This window comes from Panthera tigris, chromosome A2 (genome assembly GCF_018350195.1).
Source record: "Panthera tigris isolate Pti1 chromosome A2, P.tigris_Pti1_mat1.1, whole genome shotgun sequence".
In the NCBI taxonomy this organism is placed as follows: Eukaryota; Metazoa; Chordata; class Mammalia; order Carnivora; family Felidae; genus Panthera; species Panthera tigris.
The window spans coordinates 160,608,273-160,636,233 of NC_056661.1; the positions used below are offsets into that span (position 1 = coordinate 160,608,273).

General features: G+C 51.0%; 1 protein-coding gene and 1 non-coding gene across 5 annotated transcripts; one reads left to right on the forward strand and one right to left on the reverse strand.

The window, feature by feature from the left end:
- ZNF777 (zinc finger protein 777) lies at positions 1 to 27,836 on the reverse strand. 4 transcript variants are annotated; one of them, XM_042974761.1, is made up of 6 exons: positions 27,746 to 27,836; positions 22,124 to 22,975; positions 20,753 to 20,879; positions 18,601 to 18,714; positions 4,634 to 4,885; positions 1 to 1,205 (listed from the first exon to the last, which is right to left on the reverse strand). In XM_042974761.1, the coding sequence occupies exons 2-6, from the start codon at positions 22,958 to 22,960 to the stop codon at positions 49 to 51; spliced, it is 2,487 nt and encodes an 828-aa protein (XP_042830695.1). In that variant the 5' UTR covers positions 22,961 to 22,975; positions 27,746 to 27,836; the 3' UTR covers positions 1 to 48. The 4 variants fall into 4 exon arrangements, with proteins under 4 accessions (XP_042830695.1, XP_042830679.1, XP_042830693.1 ...); XM_042974745.1 differs by lacking the exon at positions 27,746 to 27,836 and adding an exon at positions 26,973 to 27,118; XM_042974759.1 differs by lacking the exon at positions 27,746 to 27,836 and adding an exon at positions 26,585 to 26,824.
- TRNAR-UCG lies at positions 2,976 to 3,060 on the forward strand. Its single transcript has one exon. It is a non-coding gene; the product is annotated as a tRNA-Arg (tRNA).
- Positions 27,837 to 27,961: the final 125 nt, after the last annotated feature.

Sequence of the window (27,961 nt, forward strand, 5' to 3'; positions counted from 1 at the left end):
CGCGCAGCTGGCGGCGCACCTGGCCGGGCGGCGCGGCGGCGGGCGCGCTCACTCGCCCGTGTGGGTCCGCAGGTGGTACTTGAGCGACTGCTTGTAGCGGAAGCACTTGGCGCAGTGCGTGCAGGGGTAGGGCCGCTCGCCCGTGTGCGCGCGCTGGTGCTCCAGCAGGTGGTGCTTCTGCGTGAAGCGCTTGCCGCACTCGGCGCAGTGGTAGGGCCGCTCGCCCGTGTGGATGCGCCGGTGCTCGAGAAGGTGGTGCTTGCGGATGAAGCTCTTGCCGCACTCGGGGCAGGCGTGCGGGCGCTCGCGCGAGTGCACGCGGCAGTGGTTGGTGAGCTTGGACTTCTCGCTGAAGCTCTTCTCGCACTCGGGGCACTTGAAGGGCCGCTCGCCCGTGTGAGTCCGCTGGTGGCGCAGCAGGTGCGACGGGCGGCTGAAGCTCTTGCCGCACAGGCTGCAGATGAAGGAGACCTCGTGCTTGCCCGCGTGCACGCGCTGGTGGATCACCAGGCTGATGTGCAGGCGGAAGCTCTTCTTGCACTCGGGGCACGTGTAGGGCCGCTCGCCCGTGTGCGTGATCTGGTGCTTGGTCAGGCTCGACTTGTGGCTGAAGCTGCTGTCGCACTCGGGGCACTTGTAGGGCTTGGGGCCGCCGCCGCCGCTGCCCGAGCTGGGCGACTTGGGGCGCGGCTTGAGCGTGTGCTTGGGGGCGAAGCCGGGCCCGCGCTCGGGGGACGCGTAGCCGCCGCGGACGCGGTGGATGCGCTGGTGCAGCGTGAGCTGCTGCTTGTGGCGGAAGCTGATCTCGCACTCGGCGCACTCGTAGGGCCCCTCCTTGATGTGGTTGCGCTGGTGGATGATGAGGTTGATCTTCAGCCGGAAGCTCTTGCCGCACTCCATGCAGGTGAAGGGCCGCTCGCCGCGCCGGTTCCGCTGCTGCTGGCTCGAGGAGCCGCGGCTGTCGCCCGGGTGCCGCTCCCCGTGCGTCGGCGGCGCCAGCCTCTTCACGGCCGGCTTGCCCAGCTGCAGCGGCGGGGGGCTCTCCTCGCCCTCGGGGGACAGCTCCCCGGGCAGCGGGGTCTGGTACATGCCGGCCTCGTAGCGCCCCGACAGCTGCCCGAGAGCCTGCAGGTGCTGCGGCAGCTCGTCCTCCTCCTCCTCTTCCTCCTCCTCCTCCTGCTCCTCGGTTTTGATCACGATCCCCTCTGCTCCAGGGACAGGGAGAGAGACGGAGAGAGGTCAGCTGTCGTCCGGGGCCTCCGCCCTGGGCGCCGGCGGGTGAGGTGGCTTCACCCTCGCCCACACACACGGCCTGTGTCTCACCGGCCCCGGTGCCTTCTTTGGGGAAAACGCTCCTTTCCACTCTCTGCCGCCTCGCGGCCCCCACCTCCACGGGTTGGGTGTCTACCCAGGCGGGCCTCGGGGTTGGGTCAGGAAGGAGCCCAGGCCCCCAGTGGCCCGTGGGAGCCCTCTCTGGGAATTCTATGCAGAGGGAGCAGGAAAGGGGCGGCCCGGCGCCCATCTCCCCAAGCTGCTAGCGGGCAGTACTCAGCAGGAACGAAGGAACCCAGCATGCGGAGCCCCCCGGGGAACCACTAGGGTCCAGGGTGCCTGAAGCTGGCATGCTGGTGGACCTATGGATTCCTATCGTGGGCCAATAAGCACGCCTTCCGGTTTTCACTTAGGCTGCTTGGGGAGGTGGGTTTCTACCATCTGTATGGAAAGGGCCCTGACTCATCAGGCTGTCACTGTTTTCTGGCTCCCAGGTCTCCTCCTTTCGTGAGCGCACCTCTGGGCCTCCCTCAAGCGCCTTTACTCGCCTTCCTCCAGCAACTGCTCCCTCTTCTCCATGCCTCCAAATCACCCGGGTCACACAACACCCACCTCCAATCCTGTCTTTGCCCTAAAACCTTCCTCGACCTGCCCAAGCTGCAGCCCTCAAGCGCCCCTGAGCGCACGGCACAAGCTGGTGCGCCTCCCCAGGACTTGGGGACCTCAGGCTCCTCACGTGGCACCCCGCACGCACAGGTGGGGGACTCACCTGCGGTGGCTCTACCGACCCTGAAGCTGGGGTCGGGGCGGGGGGGGTCTCCTCTGCCTCTCCCCCACGCTCTGCCGTGGGGGGTGTTCTGCGAACTCCCGGACTGGACGATGTGCTCCTCCACCCCGCCCTCCACCCTCTAGGCTGGCCCTTTAGGGCCCAACTTGTCAGCTGTTCTGCGTGGTGTTCTATAGTGTTCCCCGAGCACCTAAGTCCTAGAGGAAAGGAGTGGCCTCTGACTCCTGTTTGCATTTTCTCAGATGCCTAGTACTTACTTGGCAACCCCCTAAACACTGATAATTGGTGTCACACACTGTGTGACATGAGAAAGGCACTCACCTTTCTAGGCCCACCTGTGAGGCGGACGCGGCAATAGTTGGCATTTGCAGAATTCTTAAAAGCAAACAAACGAGAACTTTTTCAAGTTCTCGCCTGACAACTGGTGTCTTTTTATTCACTATCTCTTAGAGGGTAAGTCGAGCAACACAGACGTGGGGCATCCACCCCAGAGATACCAAGTGACAGTTCCAAATAAAGTAAATGAAGTCAGACCTTTTCAGAGCTTGCAACTTACGGACCACCTAGTCTGTCTCCTCAGCTGACGGGGAAACGAGCTGGCAGCGTGGGCGAGCTGGCCAAGGTCTTGGCCACAAATTCGTTAGTGACCGCCGGGCCACGGCCCGTTCTACTCCTCTGAACCCAGGACATGGCAGGACATAAGCGTGCCAGTCCCCGCTCAGGCCGGACAACAGATTCTCAGTAGCAAGGGACCCAGAACATCCTCGGAACAGGATGCTTCAAAGATCAGGAAGGAGGAGGCAGCTTCAGAGGTTGGTAATTAGCTGTCTCTGTGCTTATCCTGAAAATGAGGGTTGTTTCTGAAAGACCCAGGGGAACTATGGGCCTTGGGACATTTAAGCTCTCCTTGAGGGGCGCCTGGGTGGCTCAGTCGGTTAAGCGTCTGACTTCGGCTCAGGTCATGATCTCACGGTTTGTGGGTTCGAGCCCCACCTCGGGCTCTGTGGTGACAGCTCAGGGCCTGGAGCCTGCTTCGGATTCTGTGTCTCCCTCTCTCTCTGCCCCTCCCCTGCTTGTGCTCTGTCTCTCTCTCAACAATGAATAAACGTTAAAGAAAAAAAAAAAATTCTCCTTGAGCATCAAAGTTTTTGTTTTTGTTTTTTTCAGTGAAATGAGAGTGAAACAGGTAGCCCTAAAACCCAGGACTCCAAATCCCACCAAGTGCCATTCAGTAATTTCCTAAGATTCCCAGTAGAATTAACGGGAGTGCCCAGAGGGGACTCCGGCCTTTCTATTGTGAGGCTTTGCTGTGGCACATCCTCAGAGGTTGCCCTGTGTCTTTCACTGTTTTCCAGAGACAGCATATGGTATATTAGAAGGATTTCTGGAATATCATGCAGTTCTTTAAAAGCAAGGAGTTAGATCCACATCTTTTGCCTAAGAAAGATGTCCGTGCTATTTTATGACGTGCAAAAAAGGCAAACTGCAAAGGAATCATCTACAAAGTGAACAATTTTTTTTAAAGCATCAGCATAATACTTTAAAAAAAAACCTATTAAATAAAAAATGGATGTGGACACATTTCTCAGTACAAACAGCATATAAACTGATAGGATAGTTAGTGACTCTTTTGCACGTAAACAAAACTTCTAAACAAAAACCAGAACCTAAGTGTATTCCTTAAAAATTTGGTAGAACTCACTTAATTCCTACCTCCCACAGTAGATGCAGAATGTGGGAAAAAAGAGCAGAAGCTTCCCAGCTCAGTTGGTAAGTAGAAGATCATTTTATTTCCCAAACTAGATGAGGGTGGCTGAAGAAAGGTTCAGGCTGATTTGCTTTATGAATAGAGCTGAGAACTCCTGAACAAAACAGTAGCTAACTAAGCCTAATGGTGCATTTTAGAAATACACCATGATGACAAGATGGGGATTTTCTCAGGACTGCCCGGACCGTTCAGCATCAATCAGCCACAAAAGATGTCCTGAGCTCAGGCTGCTGAGGGCGACACTTCCTCACTGTTCTTGAACTCCTGAGGAGCAAGAACTCCCAAGTGTGCAGAAGGGTGACCCAGAGGTTTCACGATCAAACACAAGTGATGGCTCGATTCTACCGGGAAGGGACCGTACAGTCCGGTATTTTAAAAAGCATGCGTTGTGGGGGTTGAGATCTCCGGGTCACTGAGGCTTCCAGAGTGACCTAAGAACCATCAAGGACACACCGGGAGACAGGAATTCTAGCTTGGCCCCAATGTCGTGACCTTGGGCAATTGATCTGACCTTCTCTGCCTGTAGAAGGAGGGGAGCTGGAGAGAGATAATCTCTGAGGTCCCTCTGGGTCCTCATCTGACCTAGTCTTTGGCTGTTAATACCTTCTGCCCAGGCCAGAGACCGATTCTTACAAATCCTGAGGCAGGACACCAGCACCTGAGACCACGCCGGGGGACGTCACACCTATCCACTGATCACTGCCACATGACCGTTCGGAGAGAAACTCCAACTTTCCCACGAGGCAGGGGCCTGCCCGCGGGCCTGATGGCAGCAGCTCCCCACGCCTGGACCCTCTCCAACTGACCTGCGCAGTTTCTCTGCTGCACCAGCATCTGTTTGAGCTCGCTGAACTCGCTGGAGCCTTCGGTGGACTCTTCCAGCGTATTGTCCTGTTCTTGCATGTCCAAATCTGGCTGCTCCGCACACGGGTCGCCCAGCTCGGAGTCCTGAAAGCCATGCTCCTCCACCTGTCCCATCAGGGGCTCCGGCGTCTCCAAACTTTCTGAGCCCTCGTCGTTGGTCTGCACCTCGATCTTAATCACGATCCCGTCGTGTGCTGGGAGGGCAGGGAGGGGTAGGGGGTGGGGGTGGGGGAGGGAAACAAAAGAACCCAGAACATGGTCATTGCACGGCCAAGGTTTCTGCAGCCTAGATTTTACATTTCAAGAATGCTGATTTTAGAGACCGTGAGGAAATACAATGTTGAGTGAGTAGACAGAACTTTCTGGACATTTTGTACGAACTGGAGTAAAGTTAAATAGATGCAGAGTTTGTGTTCCACAACCCCTACAGTTTTTAAAATAGTACTGCCAGGGTTTAAAAAGAGATCTTAATTCCCTTTCCCGGGTCAGGCCAGCCAAAGTCGACAGTTTCTCTCCCTTAGAGTCAAGTTGAATAACGAAAAGGCCAACCATCTCACCCTGCCACACCCTTCCAGCCCATGCCCCAGGGGTCCGGCACGGACAGACCAGAGCCCCCCGAGTCCCCCCAGCACCCCGGCCCACAGTTAACAAGCACGAGCACACGTACACTCGGAGCTCTTGGGTTTGTTTTTAGTTAAACAGCATCTGATTACACACATTGCCCTTTCTTTCAACTTGCCGGTAGGCCTGCAGGTGATTTCAAACGTCCACACACACACACACACACACACACACACACACACACGGCCATCATGTTGCATAAGTGGGATCTCGCACATACTCTTTTAGCGCACAGATTTTTCTCTTTTGATTTGCCCTTCCCTTTCCCTCAATTCCCCTGTCGCCGCTTATGGCCTCCCCGGCAACTCCTGTAGTTAACCTAGTATTTTTCTCTATGCTTCTGTGGTTATTTATTGCAACAAGTTGATGCGTATCTGTTTTTATTTTCTGGCCATTATTGGTTTAAAAAAAAAAAAGAAAATTGCCATATACCTCCTCTTCCCTCTCAGGTATCCTGTAGAAATTCCTGCGCGGCAATTTCTGCACAGCTAATGCACTGCTCCTAAGTGCTGCGTGTGTGTCCAACCACTCCCTTCCCGCAGGAACATTCACTTTTTTGTTTCTGGTCTTTTTGCGTGATCAACTGTGCTGCAATCACATGCTGATTTACATGGCCGCCTATCAAATAGGGATATTATTTCCGTGAGAGCCCCGGGAGCGGGGGCCGCGGAGTCAAAGGCGTCGTTATTTTTAATCTGGTAGAAGTCATCAGGCTCCTTTTGAGCCAGGCTGTGACAATTCATATTTCTACCTGCATGAGAACATCCTCTTCCCCACACCCCTGCCAGTGACAGACACCTAAAATTTTCCTCACTCAGATGGGGGTAAATTGACAATTTACTGATACTTTCCTGACTCGGGTGATCTGAGTATTTCTTTTACTTATTGGCCTTTTCTAGTTGATTCTGCATGAACCGTGTTCTGTTTTTGTCAATCGGTAAGGGTCCTTTGGTTCCTGTGCTAAAGATAACCCGTCTTCCCTTAGCAGCATTTCAGACACTCCCAAATCTAACGTTTGTCTGTTGACTCTGTGCCACCTCTTATCAGACCGCTTTCTTCACGTTTTCACGTGGTCACCCATGTCCCTCTTTCTTTCATGGCTTCTGGGTTTTCTGTCTTAGTTAAGAGGGTCTCCTCCGCCCCTGGATGGTTCATCTGGTCTCCTGGATTTTATTTCAAGGTTTTTATGGTTTTATTGTTTACATTTAGGTCTTTGCTCCATCTGAAATTTATTTTGTGTAGAGTGTGAGGTAGGGATTCAGTCTTACTTTCTTCCATATGGAGAGAGCTGCGCCGGCATCAACTCCCTCACGGTTGAAAATCATTTTGTTAACTAAGGAACTTATAAATGTATAATGCCTAAACATATTCATTCATTCATTCATTCATTCATTCAGTGCATATTTACTGAGCATCAACTATGGGCGATGGGGTGTTCGAATGGCTTGGGACACATCAGTGAGCATAGCAGAGCTTCTCCCCTCCCTCACACATCTCACCTCAGGCAATAAACATAATTAATAAATTATATGGTATGCTAGAGGGTGATAAGTGTTGTGGGAAGAGAAAAGAAACCAGGAAACTCGTAAACAAAGCCAACAGTCCCTGCCCCTGTGAAGCCTCCTGGCTGTTGACCGCGGGCACTGGTGATCCCCAAGCTCAAAGCCGAGAAAGCGGAGCCACCAAGTGCACTTACTAGCAGCTGATGCCACGGGACCCAAAGCTGCGTTCTTCCCGATGCCCGGCAACCCTTTAATCCTCTTCCACGCAGCCAACCTGTCTCCTGCCAGCCGTGGGGAGTAGCGGCAATATAAGGCAGCTCTGACGGTCCCCGACGCCCTGTCCGCAGCCTTAAACACGGACGTGCCTACCTCCCCCCCAACAACCAAGTCCCCAGAACACTTTCATCCTATTCTCTGTCTCACAAAGAAGATGGAGTCACACACGCTCACGTCGGTGCCTTGCTCCTGCTCTAGCTCAGTCATCCTGCTTCCTCCCCTTTCCTCTCCCACTGCGGGGGGGGGGGGGGGGGGGGGGGGACAGTGGCCCCTCTGCTCTTTCCCTTAACCCTGCCAGTTTCCAGTGTTCATGGGGCCACTGGCCACCGCGCTCCACCAGCAGGGCCTGCTTCTCTCTGCAATCCTGGTCTCTGTGCTAGGGTCACAGGCACGACCGTGACTCTGGTACCAGGAGAAGATCTTCCCTGACTTCACAAACACCTGAAAACATTTTGCTTGCCTCCTCCCTAAAGTAGTCTTCAAAAAAAAATTTTTTTTAATGTTTATTTATTTTTGAGAGAGAGAGAGAGAGAGACACACACACACACACACACACACACACACACACACACACACACACACACAGAGTGCGGGCGGGGGAGGGGCAGAGAGAGGGGGAGACCCAGAATCCAAAGCGGGCTCCAGGCTCCGAGCTGTCAGCACAGAGCCCGACACGGGGCTCGAACTCACAAACCGCGAGATCATGACCTGAGCAGAAGTCACACACCTAGACGACTGAGCCACCCAGGCGCCCCCTTAAAGTAGTCTTTAAAAACTAGGTACCCCTTTGCACTTTTTTTTGAATAAACATATCAAATGCTTCAGTAACTGCAAAAGATGTCATTTCTGGAGTACTGTAAATTTTGATGTTTTGAAATAAACTTTTCCGCCACTTTTTAATGTCACCAGTGGCATCTAAGGACCGCAACAATTTTAAACCCGCTATTATTCACTTAAAAAATACACAAACAAGTTCTTCTTCGATACTTGCAATTTTTGTATCATCCCTTTGCACCCTGAACTTCTATTTCCATTCCCACTTTACCCACAGAATTTTATCCTCATAGAATATATTTTTATGCTTAGAAGACTTTCACGGGTCTCCTCGTCTACCATTCTGCCACAGAAATGTGTATGTAAATTGAAAGATTAATCTTGCTTTCATTTCTACTAACCACAGGGCTCTCTACTTGTTGTCTTCCTGGCTTAAGTTATCCTTAGTTATTATTACTATAGAATGATACACAGTGGTTATTCAAGACAGAAAACAAAAAATGTATTAGAAATGTCTCTTAGAAGGATGGGAGGAATTTTTTATTAGTTTGCTTATCTGAGAATGAATATTCTTTTTTTTTATAATTTTTTTAAACATTTATTTATTATTGAGAGACAGAGAGACACAGAGTGTGAGCAGGGGAGGGGTAGAGAGAGGGGGAGACAGAATCTGAAGTAGGCTCCAGGCTCCGAGATGTCAGCACAGAGCCCGATGCGGGGCTCGAACCCACAAACTGCGAGATCATGACCTGAGCCGAAGTCGGTCACTTAACCAACTGAGCCACCCAGGTGCCCCCTGAGAATGAATATTCTTATTGCTTGATTGAGACACAGTTCAGAATCAAATATATTCCTAATTTTCATTTTCATAAATACAAGCATTGGGAAAGCTCATTTACAAAGATACATGGATGGGCTGGCGGGAGCTTTGTTACGGAATCATCACTTGATTCTTTGAATTTGTCTGAATTATAATGCTATGAAAGCACACATGGTTAACATACCATCAAAAACTGTTTCTAATGACCTATTAGCTGACAACTTAATTAGGTTCCCTTTCAATTTTGTTGAAAGCAAAGTATTGCAAATGATCTAACTTGCGAAAGAATTTGCCATATGGGTCCCGACGCGATGCACTTGCGGCCATGTATCCTTGCGTTCTGGATTGTCTCTGTGACCCACAGGGCTTTTTATACCTCAGAGAAATGCTCCCTCCTAAGATGGGGATGGGGGGGGGCGGTTTGTGGGATTTGAGACCTCACTCTGCCAAGCCTCCTACCATGCTCTCAGCTGAATGTAACTGTACTCCTCTCTATGGCGTTTCTTTCTTTTTCCCTCAAAATGTGCCATGTTTATACATTTTCATGCTTCCCTTCCATTTGTTAGACAGTAGGGAAGCCAGCTGTCTCCCATCAAAAAGACTTCCCCACCCCAAACAACTTTTGAAACAGTATTGACAACCAAATTGCATTTATAAGAAGTAATTTGTGGGGTGCCTGGGTGGCTCAGTAGGTTAAGCATCCGACTTCGGCTCAGGTCATGATCTCGCGGTTCGTGAGTTCAAGTGCCGCGTCGGGCTCTGTGCTGACAGCTCAGAGCCTGGAGCCTGCTTCGGATTCTGCGTCTCCCTCTCTCTCTGTCCGTCCCTCACTCGCACTCTGTCTCTCTCAAAAATAAATATACATTATAGGCAGTAATTTGTTCTCCCATTAAAAAAAATAAAGACACATCCCTTGTAGGACTATAGTTTATGACCAATGGCAGAACAGTAAGGAAAAGTTTTAAATAAATGGAGTGGGAACAAATGAATGAATGAATGAATGAATGAATGGAGTGCAGACAACTGGCTTCCCAACAAGACAAGCACCTCGACATCAAAATAAATCACTGATGAAACAAGACTTTAGACACAATGAAATCACACTAGTATTAGAAGAAGAAAGCACAGCTTCTTCCCTTTCCTTTTTTCTTTCTTTATACAAGTGTGAGGTGCGGAAGAGGCTCTACCCCACGCCCTCTGGGACTTCAGATACTCCTTCTGGAGGCCGTCTGGCCAGCCACACCAAACGTGAAATGTGCCCAACACATATGCACTCTCATTTTTAGCTGTAACTTGTTTTGGAAAGAATTTCTCTAGTTTTGCCTGGACATTGTTTGGTGATGAGGGACTTCTTTAATTTGTGCTTGGTTTGTGATCTCTGTAAGTACAATTCTTCCTAAGAACCCCTGCAAGATGGGAAAAAAAATACTATCCTACAAATGGTTTCCAAATGTATGGTGGGTCTGTGAGCACCACATTTAATAGTTAGTGAAGCTGAAATAATGTTATATTTGCAGACACTTAGTTAAAATGTGTCATTATGTATATTCTGCGATTTTTTGTTTTCTGGAGCAAAAAAATATAGTTTATTTCAGATTTCAAATAGTTTTAGAGGCTTTTGAAAGCTCACAGGCCCAAGACCTGTGATCATGTTTACTAAATAAAAGGGGCTGAGTAAGTATTTCTACACATAATGTGAAACCCAGTCACCATAAAGAAAATAATGGGTAAATCTGAATACGCAGAAACTTAAAACTGATAAATTTGGGGGCGCCTGGGTGGCTCGGTCGGTTAAGCGCCCGACTTCGGCTCAGGTCATGATCTCACGGTCCGTGGGTTCGAGCCCCGCGTCAGGCTCTGTGCCGACAGCTCAGAGCCTGGAGCCTGTTTCAGATTCTGTGTCTCCCTCTCTCTGTGACCCTCCCCCATTCATGCTCTGTCTCTCTCTGTCTCAAAAATAAATAAACATTAAAAAAAATGATAAATTTGAACACACAACAATTTAAAACAGCCATACCCACCCCCACACAAATACTATATACAAAGGTAAACCATATATTTATAAACATAATAAGACCTAATACCCTTAACATTTAAAAAGCTTTCACAAATCAATAAAAAGATGAATAATCCCAAAGGACAATAAGCAGAAGATAATTCATAAGACAAGACATCCTGGTGATCAATAAAGGTACGAAAATGGGCTCAACATTGCTCTTACAGAAGTCAAATGAAAGCACCAAAATATTGTCTTTTCTAGCCATCACTTTGGGCAAATAATAAAAAGATAAATAATACCTAATATCGGCTTCAGTGTGGGGAAAACAGGTAGTCACATGGTTGTGTATAAAACCGAAGGTGTATAAATTGGCACAATTGTTTTGAGGAACTTTTTTTTTTTTAATATTTATTTTTGAGAGCGCGTGCACAAGAGACAGAGTGCGAGTGGGGAAGGGGCAGAGAGAGAGGGAGACACAGAATCCAAAGCAGGCTCCAGGCTCCGAGCTGTCAGCACAGAGCCAGATGCGGGGCTTGAACCCCCAAACTGTGAGATCATGACCTGAGCTGAAGTTGGACGCTCAACTGACGGGGCCACACAGGCACCCCAGTTTTAAGGGACATTTTTAAAGTATGTATCAATTTTTTTAAATTTATTTTTTAAAATGTTTTTATTTATTTTTGAGACAGAGACAGAGCTCCGAGCTGTCAGCACAGAGCCCGATGCGGGGCTCAAACTCACAGACTCTGAGATCGTGACCTGAGCTGAAGTCAGATGCTCAACCGACTGAGCCACCCAGGCGCCCCGGTGTGTATCAAATTTTTTAATGGGTCTACCCTTCTATCCACAAAGTCTACTTCTAAACAACTTTCTGACAAGTGCATAAGATTTACTTACAAAGGATCTTTAGTGAAGCACTGAAACTTGTAAACACTCTAAATGTACATCAGTGGGAGTTCATTTAAATAAGTTATGAGATCAATACATAGAATACTATAGTCTGCTACTAAAAAAAAGATTTGTACGTTCTTACATGCAAAGAAGTCAAAGAGACGCAATTGAAAAAAGCGAGTTCCCAATGTACGTACTGCTATATATACATATTTTTTTACAATGAGAAGGTATTTATGTCTTATATAGTTAAAGTTGTGTGTGTGTTATGTGCACATAAATTAGAAGGAATAAACTGTTGTCTTGCGAGAGAGAACTGCGTGGGACTTTCGCTTTCTCTGCATTCGTTTTTTGAATTGCGCTGATGAAACTTCAGAGTTTTACTGGAAAGTAAAAACGAGTGTTGCCACGTTAACCTTCCCTATCAGCTCAAAGCAAAGCAATGATGGTCAACACTAGCTTTCCAACCTTCTTAAGGCTGCACTTTCTGTTAGACTTTAAAAGTTTTTGGCATATTAATTTTTAAAATCTTAGGGGCGCCTCGGTGGCTCAGTCAGTTGAGCGTCTGACTTTGGCTCAGTTCATGATCTCACACTTCGTGGGTTCAAGCCCCATGTCCGGCTCTGTGCTGACAGCTTGGAACCTGGAGCTGCTTCGGATTCTGTGTCTCCCTCTCTCTCTGCCCCTCCTTTGCTCGTGCGCTCTCTCTCTCTCAAAGATAAATAAAAGGTTAAAAAAAATCTTAAAAAAAAAATTTATATATGTACCCAGGCCAAGGGTTAGTTTTTCAAAATGTGTTTTTAAAGAGCTCTCCCCCACTCCCAACCACTATTTCCTGTTCCCCAGAGGAAACTCCAACTGATTCCTTTGTCATTCTCCTTCCTAACTCTAAGGAACAGACTTCTATTGATACTCCTTGAGTTTTCAATTTAAACATCACCTATTGACTTCCAAGAGCTGAACATGAAGACCATCCCTCCGCATCCAGGCAAATCTTTTCCAAATCCCTCATCCTTCCAATTTAGGTTGCAACTCTGGCTGGATTAATTTCAGGTGTTCACATGACTAGACGACATTAATGTTACGTAAAATCGAATGTGTAGTATATACCACAGTTACTTGTCTGCGAACGTTTTTGCTTTCCCTGGAGTTGATCATTTTTTTTCCCTTGGCTTAGCTTACTGTTTTCATGAAGTGGGCTCTAAACTCCCCAACCTCCTCTGTAACGGTCTCTTCAAAACATTCAGATATAATGGGTATTTCTTACTTTCATCTACTTGAAGAAAAATTTTCTAGAACCTTCTGATGTGCTCCAGTCTGGACTGGTTGCCTCCAGGTGCACAGCTGTCTTCTTGGGATCCCCCTTCGGCAGCACCCCAGGGATTTGCCTCGCCTCGCTCATGTTGGAGCTCCTAACACCTCTTGCTCGGCTTACGTCCTCATTTCAGCAAAGCGCCTCCCCCACTTTGAGAGAGGGCGCGCACAGGAGACCTTGAAAACGTCTCGATTTCATTTCTCACATTAATTAGAAGGGTCTGGCTGATATAAAACCCTAGAATCGTTGGAAAATATTTTCCAGTTTAAAAAAAAAATGTTTATTTATTTTTGAGAGAGAGACAGAGTGTGAGCAGGGGAGGAGCAGAGAGAGAGGGAGACACAGAATCTGAAGCAGGCTCCAGGCTCTGGGCTGTCAGCACAGAGCCCGACGCGGGGCTTGAACTCATAAACCGCGAGATCATGACCTGAGCCAAAGCCGGACGCTCAACCGACTGAGCCACCCAGGTGCCCCAAAACATAGTTTTTTAAATTTCTCTGCATGGTCCATGTTTCTTTGGAATCTATTTTTTCTGCTTTCTTTTCCTTTGGCCTCTGTATATTAGAGGCTTTCCCCAAATGTCTGTGGTTCTTGGTTTTCTATTTATAAGTAGAATACTCAAAAGAGATTTAAAGTTTGGTGTATTTAGGTAGGGCTTGCTAGTGATGGGTTTCCCAACAGGATGACTTCATGGAGTCATTTCACTGGGAAATACCTTGGGCTGGTCCCAAAAGTCTCCGGACAAGACTCTTCGAATACACTGTCCTGAGGTCTCGTCCTGGATGTCAGCATCATTTTGGAGTCCGGTTAGGGAGGAAGGCTGGAGATCTCAACATCTGCAGGTCAAGTTTCAGTGATTCCCTTGTTTTCAGCATGGTGCCCACCCTCCATTGTGCCTGGCGTCCACGTTCAGACATCCTCGTGTTCATCTTCTCCAGGGAGTAAGCCTTGGTTGTCCACCAGAGTTGGCAGAGGCAGATGCCAGTTGTAGGGATTGAAGGGGGCAGCAGAGGGGATATGGTAGTGTTTAAATGCCTCTTTAAAAGATCTCTGACTTTGGGGCGCCTGGGTGGCTCAGTTGGCTGAGCATCTGACTTCAATTCAGGTCATGATCTCATGATTCGTGAGTTTGGACCCGAATCAGGATAGTGGGAGCCTGCTTCGGATTCTCTGCCCACCCCCATCTCTGCCCCTTCCTCTTTCGTGCTCTCTCTCTCAAAAATAAATATTAAAAAAAAAAAAAAAAAGATGTTTGACCAATCTTCTGTTTTTAACACCACTTTTGCCCCCATTTCCAAAGATACCTAGAGTCTCTGGTACTGCTGATTCCCAAGTCTTGAGTAGGGATGGGGGGTGGAGTGCAAATCGAGTTTCTTTTCTGCTTTCCCCAATACCAATTTTGGATTTAGCTTTCTAAATCAGTAATCACCCAGCCATCTGCTTTCAGACTTCCAAGATTTGGTTGCTGTTGTCTCCTTGTCCATTCCTTTTAAAAGTCCCTTCGCTCTTGCTTTAGAAGGATTCTGGGAGGTAGGAGTAAACACATGTTCAACCTGCCATCTTTAACTCGAAGTCTTTCTTCATGCATTGTTTTTGTCAAAAATTATTTTTACTGAATAAGAAGTAATATGTACTTACTTCAGAACATTCTACAAAGCATACAGAAAATAGGAAAAAAAGTCAAGTGGAAACATAATGAAATCGCATTTCTTCATTGAATTTTTTTCCCTATCCTTTGTTTACATCATGGACTTCGTGTTACATTTACATTTTCCACTTCTGCATCATTAACTTCCCCTATCAACTGGATCACTGCCATCAGTATCCCTCATCGGCGTTAGCGATCCCCATCTTAAGTAGACAGGGTCCGTTCCCCCAGCCACTGCCCCCTTATTTCCACTCCCCACTCACTGATGGTGGGCGCTGCCTCCCCCCCCCCCCATTCTCCCCTCCATCCACTCCATCACATCGCCAACGCTCCTCCTGCCGAGGTCACTGGTGGAGACGGCAGTTTCTGCCTCACTAAGCTGCACGGCAGGATCCAACACGGTTGACCACGCTCCCTGCTTCTGGAAGCGCCCTCCTCTTGAAATACCCCACGATGCGCTATCCGAATTTTGCATCCTCTACCGACTGAGCCAGCCGCCTGCTGGGCCCCAACTATCCTAATTTTTTGCTACCTTTCTGACCACTCCTTCCGTTTCCTTCAGTTCCTCTGCTTCATCCTTCCTTTTTCAAATCCTGGCTGTGCATGAGAATCATCTTGGAAGCCTTTTAAAGAATATTAACGCCTAGGCCCCACCCAGACTGATATATTCCAAATCGCCAAATTTACTCTAAAATCCAGGGCTCCCAAGGGCATGGCCTCTGCTCTTTCTCCTCTCCCTCTCCAGACTGGGCCTATGCTACCAATGCCCAGATGTCTGTCTCTAGCTCACATTTCTGTTTTTAACCCTTTATTCAGCTGCTTTCTCAACACCAACACTCTCTCCTGGAACCCCTGCAGGGATCTCAAACCTGACATGTTCTTGTCGTATGTCTAGGTCTGCACCTCCTATTGTCCTCCATCTAGTGTCCTACTGCAGTCACAGGCCGGGGGGGGGGGGGGGCGGGGCGGGGGGACAATCTCCCTCGGTCAACACCCGCCAACTGCAGGTTGTCTCGAAGTCTCTACTGCCAAAACAGATCTCGGAAATACCCGCTTCTCTCCTGGGCTACGCCACGGTCGCCTGCTTGGGACTACGAAAAGTCTCCGCCTGGTCTCCTAGCTTCCAGACTTCCTTCCAGTAAGTTCTCCCTGGGGCAAGTGGAACTCCTACTTGCTCTTTAAGTTCCCACTAGACATTCCACTTGCCAAAGAGGCCTTTTCTGCTCTCCTATCTCAGCAGAGTCGATTGGGCTTGGATGCTTGCCTCCACAGCTCTCCCACTGTTCCTTACTGTAATTTTATATGCGGGGGGTAGAGGGGGGCTGGTTATTACTATAAGCCTCTTGACATATGCAAATTGGTGAACTAAGTAATAAACATACAAATGAAACATATGGTATACAAACTTCACTTATGATTTTAGTGGCTAAGAGACTATTGTCATGCAACAAAACATTTGTACGTCTTAATCCATCGTTTGGATTCTCTTCCGTGCTATAGACTCTCAGAAAGGGAAGGAAATTATTAGGTCAAGTATATGAACACTTGAAATATTTAAAACGTATTTACAGACTAAAAAAATATCAAATTGCTTTTTAAAAAGCCTGAGACCTTGGATTTCAGCCATGCCTTCTGGTCTGTTTTACTCTCTGCTCATCTGTTAGGTGAAAACGGCACCTGGCTTCGCCGGGCCTCTATTGCCCCCTCATAGGGCCGCGAATGGGAGCCCGGGCTCTGAGTATTTGGAGAGCAGAGTCGATATCTGAATCATTTTTGGATCTCCTTGCCCTCAGGGATCCAAACCATAAATAACAGTTTACTGAATAAATTTTCCTTAGCCAGTTCATAAAATTGTCATGTTCAATGCATTTGGAACTGTGAAAGTTCTCAACGTTCTAGGCTTTTCCTCACCGGTATCACACCAGAGCTGGTTTTGCAGCCACCCTTCTCAGGGAGAAGACACAAGAACAGGCAGGTTACCACTAGCACATCTGGGGCTCAGATAACCGCAGATTCACAGAACGATCCCACTGCCCAGAGGCCAGGGCCTCTGGTGTCGCACCGGGGTGCGAGTTCACAGCCAGCCTTGTGTGACGTTGGTTCCCACGTCCTCCCCTGTCCTCCCTCCAGTCCAGGCTCTGAGACGCCAGAGATGGTCAGTGGAACAAATGGCACATTCCAGCCACACAAGGCAGCCTCTGTGAGGCGGCCGCTTCCCACGGAAGCTCGGGCCACAGATGTGCGTGTGCCAGAACAAACCCAGCCTGAGGCAGAGTGGGTTGAGGTGATTTGCTTTCAATTCTGGCCCTCCCCTGTGGGAGGCCCATCTGTGATGAGGGTGTGAACACATCAACGGGGTTCAGGGATCGATGCTGTCATCCCAGCGCTTCTAAGAAGATGCTAGAGAAGCAGTGCATGGACCACAAAATCCTCCTGGGACGTCAGACCGGACCTTAGGGTATTTACCATAAACCACTCTCCCATCTTCTCATTCTCAGCCTCCGAAGCCTTCTTTCTCATTTCTTCTGCTTCAGATACGTTTCTTCTTCTCACCTGACCTTCGTTTTTGGCTGTGGCCACGCGAGCCTTTTGGATACGCTTATTTTCTTCCAAACCAAAGGACCCTCTGCCAGATACTATACTTTGTCCCCAAGCCCCCGTTCTCGCCTACTTTTAAATCGTCTTTTTTGTCTGCCAGAATGAATTCAGAGGAGCCTCTACTCTCAGTGTGAGTCTCTAGGAAGTAAGGCCACTGGCTTTCTCTGAAGGATGCCAGCACCCATTTTCCACAGGCTTCTGTCTCTTCTGTCAGTTGCCGTTGCTTTCGGTCCACGGGGTTGACGTTGCTCGGTGTCTCTGGGCCTCCTGCCGGAAGCCGGCTGACAGGTCCCGGAATCGGCGACATTACTTCATAACAAGACCTGGCTGTAGGCTCCAATGAGTTCTCCCACGAGACTGTCATCCTTTTTCAAAAGATATGATCACCAATGATGTCTGGCTGCGAAGGACAAGCATCAGCTTCGCTGCAGACCTTCAAGGTAGATGATACAAGCCCAAAGGCGATTCCAGAGCAGGAACTCCAAAAACAGACTGTGCACCACGAAAGCACCCGCAGGGCAAGCATGTGGGCCACGGATAGGGCGGCTGGGGAGGGACAAGACCCCACGCAGAATGAGAACAGCTGGTGTTTACTGGGCCACTGGTGCATGCCAGTCACCCCATCAGGCCCTAGGTATTATTCCCAGTCCTATTTTGTAGATGGCGAAAACAAGTTTCCAAAAAGGCTGAGTAACTAACATCAAACCACGAGTGAGCAGAGAAGCTGGGATTCTAGGGCAGGCACCTGACACTGGAGTCTGTGCTTGAGAATATGGCCAGTCGTGCTTGGCACCTTTCTGCTGCCTCCATCAAACCGTCCCATCTAAGAAATTTTTTTTAATCTTTATTTACTTTTGAGAGAGAGAGAGAGCAGAAGAGACACAGGGAGACACCGAATCCGAAGCAGGCTTCAGGTTCTGAGCTGTCAGCACGGAGCCCGACGCGGGGCTGGAACTCACAAACCGCGAGATAGTAACCTGAGCCAAAGCCGGACACTCAACCGATCAAGCCACCTGGGTGCCCCTCAAACTGTCCCACCTAGACATTGTCCTGCATGTTGCACAACATTCCCAGTCAAGTCTGCCTGTCCCTATCCTTCCACTGACTGGCTGTAGGACCCAGGGTGTGGCCCTTCTCTGGGGGGCTCCAGAATGCATGATCACTAGCATCCCGCCAAGTGACCACTTTTCTTTCGGTTCTGGTTTTGTTTCCTGCAAGAGTGAGACAAGGGCGGAACACTCCCTAAGACGATGAACCCAGTGGCATTTTTATTTGTTGGCCACTTGGGCCACTGGGGATTGAGGAGGCCTCCAGCAGGCCCCAGTACCTGCAGGCCTCCTTCCCGCACACAACTTGCTGAAACATCCCTCCGGGGTCTACCGTGGATTGCAACGCTCCATGCTGGGCTCCCTGAGTGCTGAAAGATCTAGAAGGCAGAGCTCCAGGCCACCCAGTAGCCACTCACCAGCACTGGGATCCGCGGGCGTCTCGCCTTCCTCGGAGTCCTCTTGTTCCTGCATGGTCGGCCTCTCCCCACGCTCCATCTGCGACATGAGGTCTGGTTTGGAAATTGCATAGTCTGGGCAGAAGGAAGGAAAGAAGGCATCCTGTGTGGTGAGGTGTCACCTGGGTGACCGGGACCCTAGGAGCAGCCACCCTACCAGGGGCCGTGTCGGAAGAGAAACGGGCCAAGTTCCCAGCCCTTCTCCTTAGGGACCCTGGTGTGTGTGGGCCTGCACGCGTGTGCATGCATATGTGCGTGTGGGCCTGCACGCGTGTGCGTTAACCAGGGCCTCCCACGAGGGAGCCGCAGCAGGCACCGCCTTCCACCGGTGGAAACTGGCCCTCTGTCATCTGTGGCTCCCGTTGCCGCCAATGCCTGCTCAGGTTTTCATGACAAAGACCCAAGAGATTTGAAATCTCCTAGAGTGAAAAACTAATCCTGATGAAACCTAGAAGCCATCAAACTAGATAGTAATAGTGTGCCTCACATTAAAAAAAGTTTAAAGCTCTTTGGAGACAGAGTTATGAGATAAACCTGGAGGAAATACATGTGCACGTATTTGTCATAGGTGAGGCTTCTATACTAAATAGTTAACATCCATCATTATATATAAAGAGCCTCTACAATAAGTGAAAAATAAAAAAGGAAATTTAAGTACGTAATTCACAGAGGAAATGCAAGTGGCCAGCACACGCAGGAAAAGATACACCAGTTCACCAGTCATCAAAGACAGACATACTTAAATAATGAAGTGCTATTTTCCACCTGACAGAAAAGTATTTAAAACAGAAGGACATCGGTTCGGGCCAGGGCACGGTGAGACGACATTGTCACACTCTGTGGTGTAAACACAGAGTTTACACCTGGAGGCAGGTGGCCATGGTATTGTAAACCTGCACTCTCCTTACTCGGCAAACCTCCTCCTTGGAATGTGTCCCATGGAAATACTCATGGAAGCACACATAAATACACAGAGATGTTGATTACGTTTGGTGGCAGCGAGAAGACGCGATCGGCCTGCCGCTCGCCGACAGCAGAAAGGTCAAATGCCCAGAGGTTCACCTGGAATGCTGCCCCGTCTTTCTGAGCTGACATGGAAAGCTGTCTACGGCCTACTGGTCGGTAAAATAGGTGAACAATCCCATTCGTGCACACCACAGACTGCATATGCACGAGTACCTGCCTCGTGTGTGTGTGTGTGTGTGTATGTGTGTGTGTGTGTGTGTGTGTGTGTGTGTGTGTGTGTGTATTAATACCTGCCAAAGGGTCTGTGGTGGTTTCCTCTGGGGAGAAGTACTGGGGGGAGGGCAGGGATTGCTCCTTACTATATAAATCTAGATTGCTGAATTTTCACAATTATGTATATACTTTCAAAAGAAAAGAAAAAAATGAAAAAGAAAAAAGTCCTATCGGGGAGGTATGTGTGCAGAAAATTAACGGTTCTGACAAGAATCAAAGTTTCTATGCAACAGCATATATAATGTTTTTCTAACTTTTTGTGTGTGTCCAAAGAGTTTCCCATCACAGAGAAAAGGATACCTATAAAACTAAAGTATATTTTCCCAGGTTTGCCTCCTTAAATACTCTTATTAAAATGAAAACAGCAAGAATCCACAAACTTTGGGGTATTAGAGTTCTCAGTGAAATTGTGACTTTTTGGTAGGGATCTAGCATGAGTATTAAACTCCTGGGTCACAGCCTTCTCTATGCACAGTGGAGACCAGAACCCGGGGGACATATGCCCTCCATCAGGGACAATGTTCAGTCAGCTGGATGGTCCAACGGGAGCACTAACACCTGTCCTGTCTCCCTCACGGGAGAGTCGGGGGATTAAGTAATGTGCTTCTCAGTGAAGCACCTCGCACTCTTTTTAATAATAGTTTGCTGGACAAATTCATTACACACACACACACACGCACACACACACACACACACACACCATGGGGAAACTCATATAAAGGTGAGACCCTGATGTCTGTCTTCCCCCTCCTTGCCCCAGTGCCCCTTGTTTTTGACTATGGGGAGCACTGGAGCACAGAACTCCCAACCCCAGGAGTTTCCAAACCCCAGGCCGGTGTTGAGGAAGCCCCCCATAAGCGAACCTTCTCCTTACCCATAGAAACCAGAGACTCATAGTTGCCCCTCATCACGTTCTTGTAGAGCTCCTTCTGCCACTCCGACAGGTTCCCCCACTCCTGCTCTGAGAAATGGACGGCGACATCATCGAAGGTGACAGGGACCTGAAACCACACAAGCTCAGCTTGGACCGACCGGAAGGCAGTCACAGGCCCTCAGCTGCCAAATCACAAGGCGGTGAAAGGCTCCACCTTTCCCCCCTCCACCTCCCCTCCCACTGCCCTGGCTCAAACACCTCTTCTTAGGACTGGAGTGGGCTAGGCCCAAAGGCACAGCTGTAGGTATTCACCACAGATCTCTCTAGAAACCTGGCCTGACTTTAGCCACTGTCCTGGCCCCACAGAGTAAGGGCCTCATTTTATCTGGTCCGTTTTCTGTCTAGGATAATCCTTGCGGCTCTAAAAGCATGGTCTGCAGACCAGCACCATGGTACCAGGGAACCTGCTAGAAATGCAGCCCCTCAGGCCTGCTGTAGGCCCACTAAATCGGATTCTGCGTTTAGTAAGGTCCCCAGGGGATTCAAGTACACAAGAACATCCGAGAAGCGCTGGCCTACAGAATGTTGTCCAAGTCTCTTCCCTACGTAAGGCTGTGAACAGGGACAACACACAAAAGAACAGGAAGAAAACCAGTCCACATTCAAGTTCTATCAGGATCTTCTGGGACATAATATTAAAACCCAACCACTCCCTAGCCTTTTAGGATACCTCTTGAAATCACATTTTTTTACTGGCATCGACATGATTTATAAGCCAACTGATAAAAACGTCGGGCCCGACAGAGCCCTGGAACATTTCACCAAGTTCTCCGTCCACCTCAACAGTGAACTACGGGTTCACACCTGTTGTGAATTGAACACCCTTCCAAATCGACGGTCCCTGGTCACTAGGATGTCGTCGGAAGTTCTCTTCTATTCACGTAGGGTTTTATTAACGGGACAAATTATCTGAATTTGGGCCATCTTGGGTTTAGTGCAGCAATGTTGGCAACTAGGTATCATTGTATTTGTTTCCTTTTTTTTTTAAATTTTTTTAATGTTTATTTATTTTTTGAGAGAGAGAGAGAGAGAGAGAGCCAAGAAGGGGCAGAGAGAGAGAAGGAGACACAGAATCTGAAGCAGGCTCCAGGCTCTAGCTGTCAGCACAGAGCCTGATGCGGGGCTCGAACCCACAAACCATAAGGTCATGCCTTGAGCTGAAGTCTGGCGCTTAACCAACTGAGCCACCCAGACGCCCCCAGTATTTGTTTCCTTCTTAAACATCTCTTTTCCCTTCTTTTATATGAAATTCCTAGAACACATCCCAGTTCAGATCGCTCCTTGGGAAGCCCCAGTTGGGATAGCTCTTACCTTGGGAACTTCTCCGTTGCTGCCTGGTGGCAGCCGCAGGATCCAGAAATTTCGGTTTTTCAGCAGGTTCTCCATGTTCTCCAGCCGCCTCTGCAGCAGCCCGTACTCCTGCAGCAGGGTCCCCAGCACGACCCACTTGCTCTCCAGATGGTTCGCAAACTCCACGGCCGTCTTCTCGCAGTCCGCCAGCTTCTTCTCGGCCGTCCCCGTCCGCCCCTCCAGGGTCAGGAGCCGCATGGCCTGGGCCTCCAGTTTCCTCTCCACGGCCTGGACGGCAGCCCACACGGCCAAGCGGGTGATCTCCGCTGTCGGGAGCGGTGTGTCCTTCTGGGCTGCCGAAGAGATCTGGAAGGGGGTGTCTTTTTGGGAAACTGGGCTCTGAAGCAGGGGGTCCATGTCGGTCTCGGGAACTGTGGGGGACAGGGTCAGGGGGTCTTTCTCAGGAACTTCAGGCGAGTGGAGGAGGCCTTCTTGGTGGGGGGTGGAGTGGGACAGAAGTGATATTTCTTGTTCAGCAGCAGCTGGGGGCGGATACTGGGTCTCTTCTTGAGAAGCCGGGCGACCCTGGAGACGAGTCTCTTGCTCAGAAGTGGCAGGATACAGGAGTGAGGGTCCCTTCTGGAGAACGTGTGGCATTCGGCCAGAGGTCTCTAGCTTGGGAGTTTGGGGCAGGGAGGCTTGTCGGGGAATGGGGGGAGACGAAGAAGGAATTTCTTTGGGGGGAAGAACACGCGACTGGAACAGAGTTTCTCGGGGGGGTCCAGCAGGGGCCTGACGTGGGGTCTCTTCTTGCAGAACACTGGGGAAGGACAGAGGTGAGGAGCGTTGGGTCTCCATGTCCAGCTGCTGGACCTGTGGTCAAGGAAAGAAAGGGCAGGATTGAAGGCCACAGTCTCCAGCTGGCAAAATAAACGCCAAAGTTAGGCACCCACATAAAAAAGGGTTTCCGGTTTATTGGCAATCAAGATCTGTTCCACGGACACGACTCTCTTCTTGAGAACCTCGCGCTGATTCAGAGATCAGTTACAAAAGCACAACTAACAACCAAGAAAGGGCGGCCATGCCACCTTCTGCTTTGATGGAGGCGTCTCTTTCTTCACAACAGACGCCTCACAGGATCACCCATGACCAGCAGCGTATGAGACGGACGCTGGCCTTGGCTTTCGGTCCTGTCCACACGGACCGCTGCCTGGTTACTCGACCTGTTCGCAGTGTCCTCACACGTGAAACAAAGACCACCTCGCTGAGTTTGAGCACTGAACATTAAATGAAATAAAACTTGGTAAAATGACAGAGCAGAGTTTTATCAGTGCCGGGCACTGTTACTACCCCAAGACTCCCAGCAAGGTGGGAGGAGACAGCGGTGGGGCCAGTGCTGTTCGAGGACTTACCTGGAAGATGAACGTGCCATCTGGCCCCAATGCTTCTTACGTGAATGGTCAGGTAGTCCCAGCCCTCTTAATTCTTTCCCTCACTTACTCTAGTAGTGAGGACACACAATTACCTTGTTTCCCAGGCTCTTTGAAAAAAGCTTACTGACTTAGCAATAGCATTTTTCAAAGGATTTATATGGTATAGGTTTGACTTTGAGACATGTTATATGGACCCAGCCCCTCCTGGAGAGGCTGAGTGGGCTTCTGGGCAGTCCAGGCTATAAGCAAAGAGAGAAGAGAGACCCTCAGCCAGGCCAGGGATATGGCAATTCAGCCACTTGTACGGGAGGCAAAGTCCCCGGGACAGATGGTCCACTGAGGCAGGTGCACTCCTGCTGGTCTGGGTTCCTCCCTGTGGTTTGTGAGATGGGAACTGGGGAGCGAAGGCCTGGACAGACTGGAAACAGAGCCGAAGTCAGCCAGTTCTGTGACTCGCCTCAAGGCTGGTGGGGACTAGAACCAAAAGAAAGATCGATTCCTTTGAGACTTTCTTTATTCCTCTCTTCCTGTTACCCACCTTGCTACATTCACATTGAGAGAATTCTTGTGTCACCGGGGAGGTGAAGCCAAGGTCTTCTGAATGACTAGCTCTGTATTTACTTATCCAGACAATCAATAGCTTTATTGGAGCTGAACAGAATTCCTTCTATAACACGTTTGTCCATTTCCTCATAATCTTCCTTCAGAGAATCTGCTGAATGGCCTGTCACTGTGCCACACACAAGCGATCTTTAATACAACTGAAATGCCCCTTCTCTTTGTTTGAAAAGGAGTATATCCCTGGTGTCCAGTCTGACATGTAGTACGTGCTCAATAAATGTCTGCTGGACATTTATTGGGTATACGTGATTGGGTCACAACAAAAACAAAAATGACGCTCCTTCGGTCACCTGTCAGAGCCTAAACCTATTTACGTTTCCTCCCGCTCTCTTTCCTTTATTTGCTCATTCATTCACTCACGAGAGCCTTAACTGAGACAGCACCACACTCTCAAGCCAAGAACTGAAAACGTAAGGCCTGTTCAGGCAGAATGTTTTCCGAGGTAAGTACGATCCGAGAGCTCTGCAGCTAGCCAGATGTGAGAGCCTATTAGTCAGATAACAGCTAACAATTACTCAGCACTTGCTGTGTGCCATGAATGGTGTTAAGCATGTTAAAGGGTTATCTCATTTAATCCCCAGGAAACCCTATGAAATAGGGACTCTGAGAACCATTCCCCACACTTAGCATATGAAGACGCTGAGGCGTGGAGAGGCCAACTCACTCGGCCAAGGTCACACAGCGGGCTGGCCGCAGAACCTGGGCCTCTGGGTAGCTGGTGGGTAAGTGTTCTGAATCCTCTCCACCTCTAACATCCAGAGGCATGGAGACTTCCCAAAGACCTGGGGGTAGGTTCTATGTTAGGGAAGGCCCTGCCCATAAAGACAGGGCCGCTGAAAGCCAGGGGTCAGGGACGCCTTTGAAACCCTAATGAAAGTTATGGATGCTCCACCCCCCCCGCCCCCCCGCCGAAAAAACACACACCGGCCCCCACACAAAAGTCCGCAAACGCTTTCAAGGGCTTTGCAGACCCCTAGACCTGAAGACTCATCAACAAGTAAGCCACCTCTCAGCTCCTCACCGGTGAAGGCAGACAGAGGCCAGGCCTGTGGGACGGGAGCCTCAGACACAGGGCAAGTGACTAGCATAATGCAACACAATAAGCCCATCAGGGCCCTGTGCTGGGAGGGGGATTAGGGTATTTGTCTACAACTACTAGGAAGAAGGGAAAATCCCCAGGGGCCAAGTTAGTATCCCTGAGTGATACAGGGGTTTAACTAAAACCATGACAAAAAGCCCCATCCAGTACAGTACAGAGAGCCAGCAGGCTGATATCTTTCCCAACCAGTCTCATCAGAGCTCAAGGAAACTACCATTTCTTTGCTCTCTATTATTAGCCTGGCTCTTCCCATTTCCAGATTTGGAGGATTGCTGAGGGATGAGGGGGCCACAGGAGCACACCCCCTCCTCTACCCCCAAATTAAAGCCCCTTGCTATAATGTCGTCAGTACCAATAAACCTGTGGCTTGATTTTACTCTAAGCATAAAGAAATGGCCAAGGAGAGGGATGGAGCTGTAAATATAATATCTAAGATGAACAAGCTTGCATTCTCAAACCATGGGGGGTGGGGGGGGGCAGAGAGGATTCTGGACCTTTATCACAGGATTTAACCGACTCTCCCTGCCTCCTGTATCCCAAGTGGATGGGGGTCTCCAGGCTTCATTTATCTTAGCAGAATAATACAGAACCATTCCTATCAATTTATAAAGAAAAGAAAAGAAAAGAAAAGAAAAGAAAAGAAAAGAGAAAAAGAAAGCTGTGCCAGTTTCTTGTATGACCCGGTGTGGTTCACTCAGAATTATATACCATTCAAGGGCCCTGGAGACCTCAACCCAGAGGTGGGCATTTTGAAATCTCCACTGTATTTTGTTTTTCCAAGGGATGATGATGAGTTGTATTGAACCGGGAGGCTCTTTAGGAAGCGTTTATCCCGACCCCTTCCTGTACACACCAGTAAACTGAGGCTCAGAGGCACTAACCCTCATGCAGCAATCCTGCTCCCAGGCACAGCCACCGCATCTCAAAGAGCAGGTCTGCGGGGAGATTTTGGGACCGATTTTTGAGAATGGCCCATTAAAGAGGAACATCAGCCACCAAACCCCTAGGAGCTCGCTCCCCCGACCCCATCCGTCTGGACACCCAGAATTTGGCAGGGGGCCCTCCGGAGGCAGGGGCTGGAGGCCCAGGCGCCGGAGCCCGAGGGCCACCTGCTCCCCACCACGCAACCGCTCGGCCGGGCGCTGCCCGGCCTCTCACCCTGCCGTCACCTCCCCCCCGACGGGCCGCGTCCACCGCGAGCCGGGCCAGGCCCCTAATCCAGGGCAGGCCGCCGCCAGAGCCGCCCCCCTCCCCGTCCAGGCCCGCCGCCCGGGAGGCTGGCATTTCTGGGGACGCGGGCAGCGGGCCACGGATGACTCGCTACGTGACCTTGGGGCAGGCCGGCCGGGTCGCCGCCAGGTGTCTGTGCCTCAGTGTCTCCGCTCTGCGAAATGGGGAGAGCCGCGTCAGCGCCGCGCTCCGGCCGCGGGAGGCTCGGCGGGGGCGAGCTCTGCGGAAAACGTGCGGCGGCAACCCCGACGGACGCAGCGCCGGCTCCGCAGGGAGCGAGGCGCGCCGCCCGGGGCGCCCACCTCCGGGCCCGCGAGCGGGCCAGGCCCCGGCGTCCCCGCAGCCTCGCCCGGACGGCGGCCGGCTCCTCGGCCCCGCTGCCATCCCGCAGCCCTCCCCCCCCCACCCCCACTCCCGTTAAGGGGCGCGCGAGCCCTCCGGCCCCCCCACCCCCCGCCCCCCACGTCGCGGCGTTTGTGTCCCTTACCGAGACCCCAGGCCGGGCCGCCGAGCCGGGGACGCGCAGGCCGTCCCCCGGGCCCCGAGTCCGCGCGTCCGTGCGCGCGCGGGCCGCCCTCACCGGAGCCGGGGCCGCCTCGGCCATGGCCCTGCGCTGTCCGGCCCGGGCCGGAGTCGCCGCCGCCGCCGCCGCCGCCGCCGCCGCGCGGCCCCACGCAGGCCGCCCCCCCTCCCGGCCTCTCCGCAGGCGGCGCCCGCCCGGCCCTGCCTTCCCCGCCCGGGCTCGCGCGGCCGTCGGGCCCGGCCTGCTCAGGGCGGGCGGGGACGGAGCGGCCGAGCCGGGCGGCGGCGTCGGAGCGGGGCGCGCGGCGGTGCGGGCGGCCGGGCGGGCTGCGCCCCGGCCGCGAGCTGGGCCCCGGCCCTCAGCACCGGCCCCCGGCCCGCGCGCGGCCCCTCTGCGGCCGCGGCTGCGACCCCGGCTCCGGCCCCGGCCCCGGCTGCGAGCTGCGCTGCCGTCCCGGCGCCTCTTCAGCAGGGGAGCTGCACAGCAGCTGCCATGTTGATACAAACTGCATCCTGGGAGGCATGTCCCTCTCAGGCCGTTTAAAGAGAAACACTCCGAGGCTCGTCGGAGGCTGCAGGAACCCAGACAGCTCCATCTACAGCCGGTAGGAGCGAACAGTGTCGAGCGAGCAGCCAGGCGGCGACGGACACGCCCTGAGCCCCGGGCCAGCCCGTCGTGGAGCCCGGGCCGAACCGCTCGGCCTCCCCCCCGGGGTCCCCCCCTCCCTGGCCTCTCACCTGGGGTCCTCGCCTCCCCGGGCAGCCTGGGGCGAGACCCGGAGGCGGGAGAGCCGAGCACAAACAGCCGCGCGCAGCCAAGGCGACGTGCTGGGGTCTGGAGGCGGCTTGATTGGCTCCGACAGCCTTCCTCCCGCCGGATCCCCCTGCTCCTCTCAAACCCAGAACCCGGGTCGTTCCCTTTCAAAACCTGCGCTCACAAAGGGATCTAAGAAA

Bases quoted from the DNA above. Each gene is read 5' to 3' on its own strand.
- ZNF777 (XM_042974745.1), bottom strand. From the start codon at position 27,089: ATGGCCGAGGCGGCCCCGGCTCCGGTGAGGGCGGCCCGCGCGCGCACG. The intron at 22,976-26,972 runs GTAAGGGACACA...CCTTGACCACAG, and splicing joins CGGCCCGGCCTGGGGTCTCG to GTCCAGCAGCTGGACATGGA. The intron at 1,206-4,633 runs GTCAGTTGGAGA...TCCCTGGAGCAG, and splicing joins GCAGCAGAGAAACTGCGCAG to AGGGGATCGTGATCAAAACC.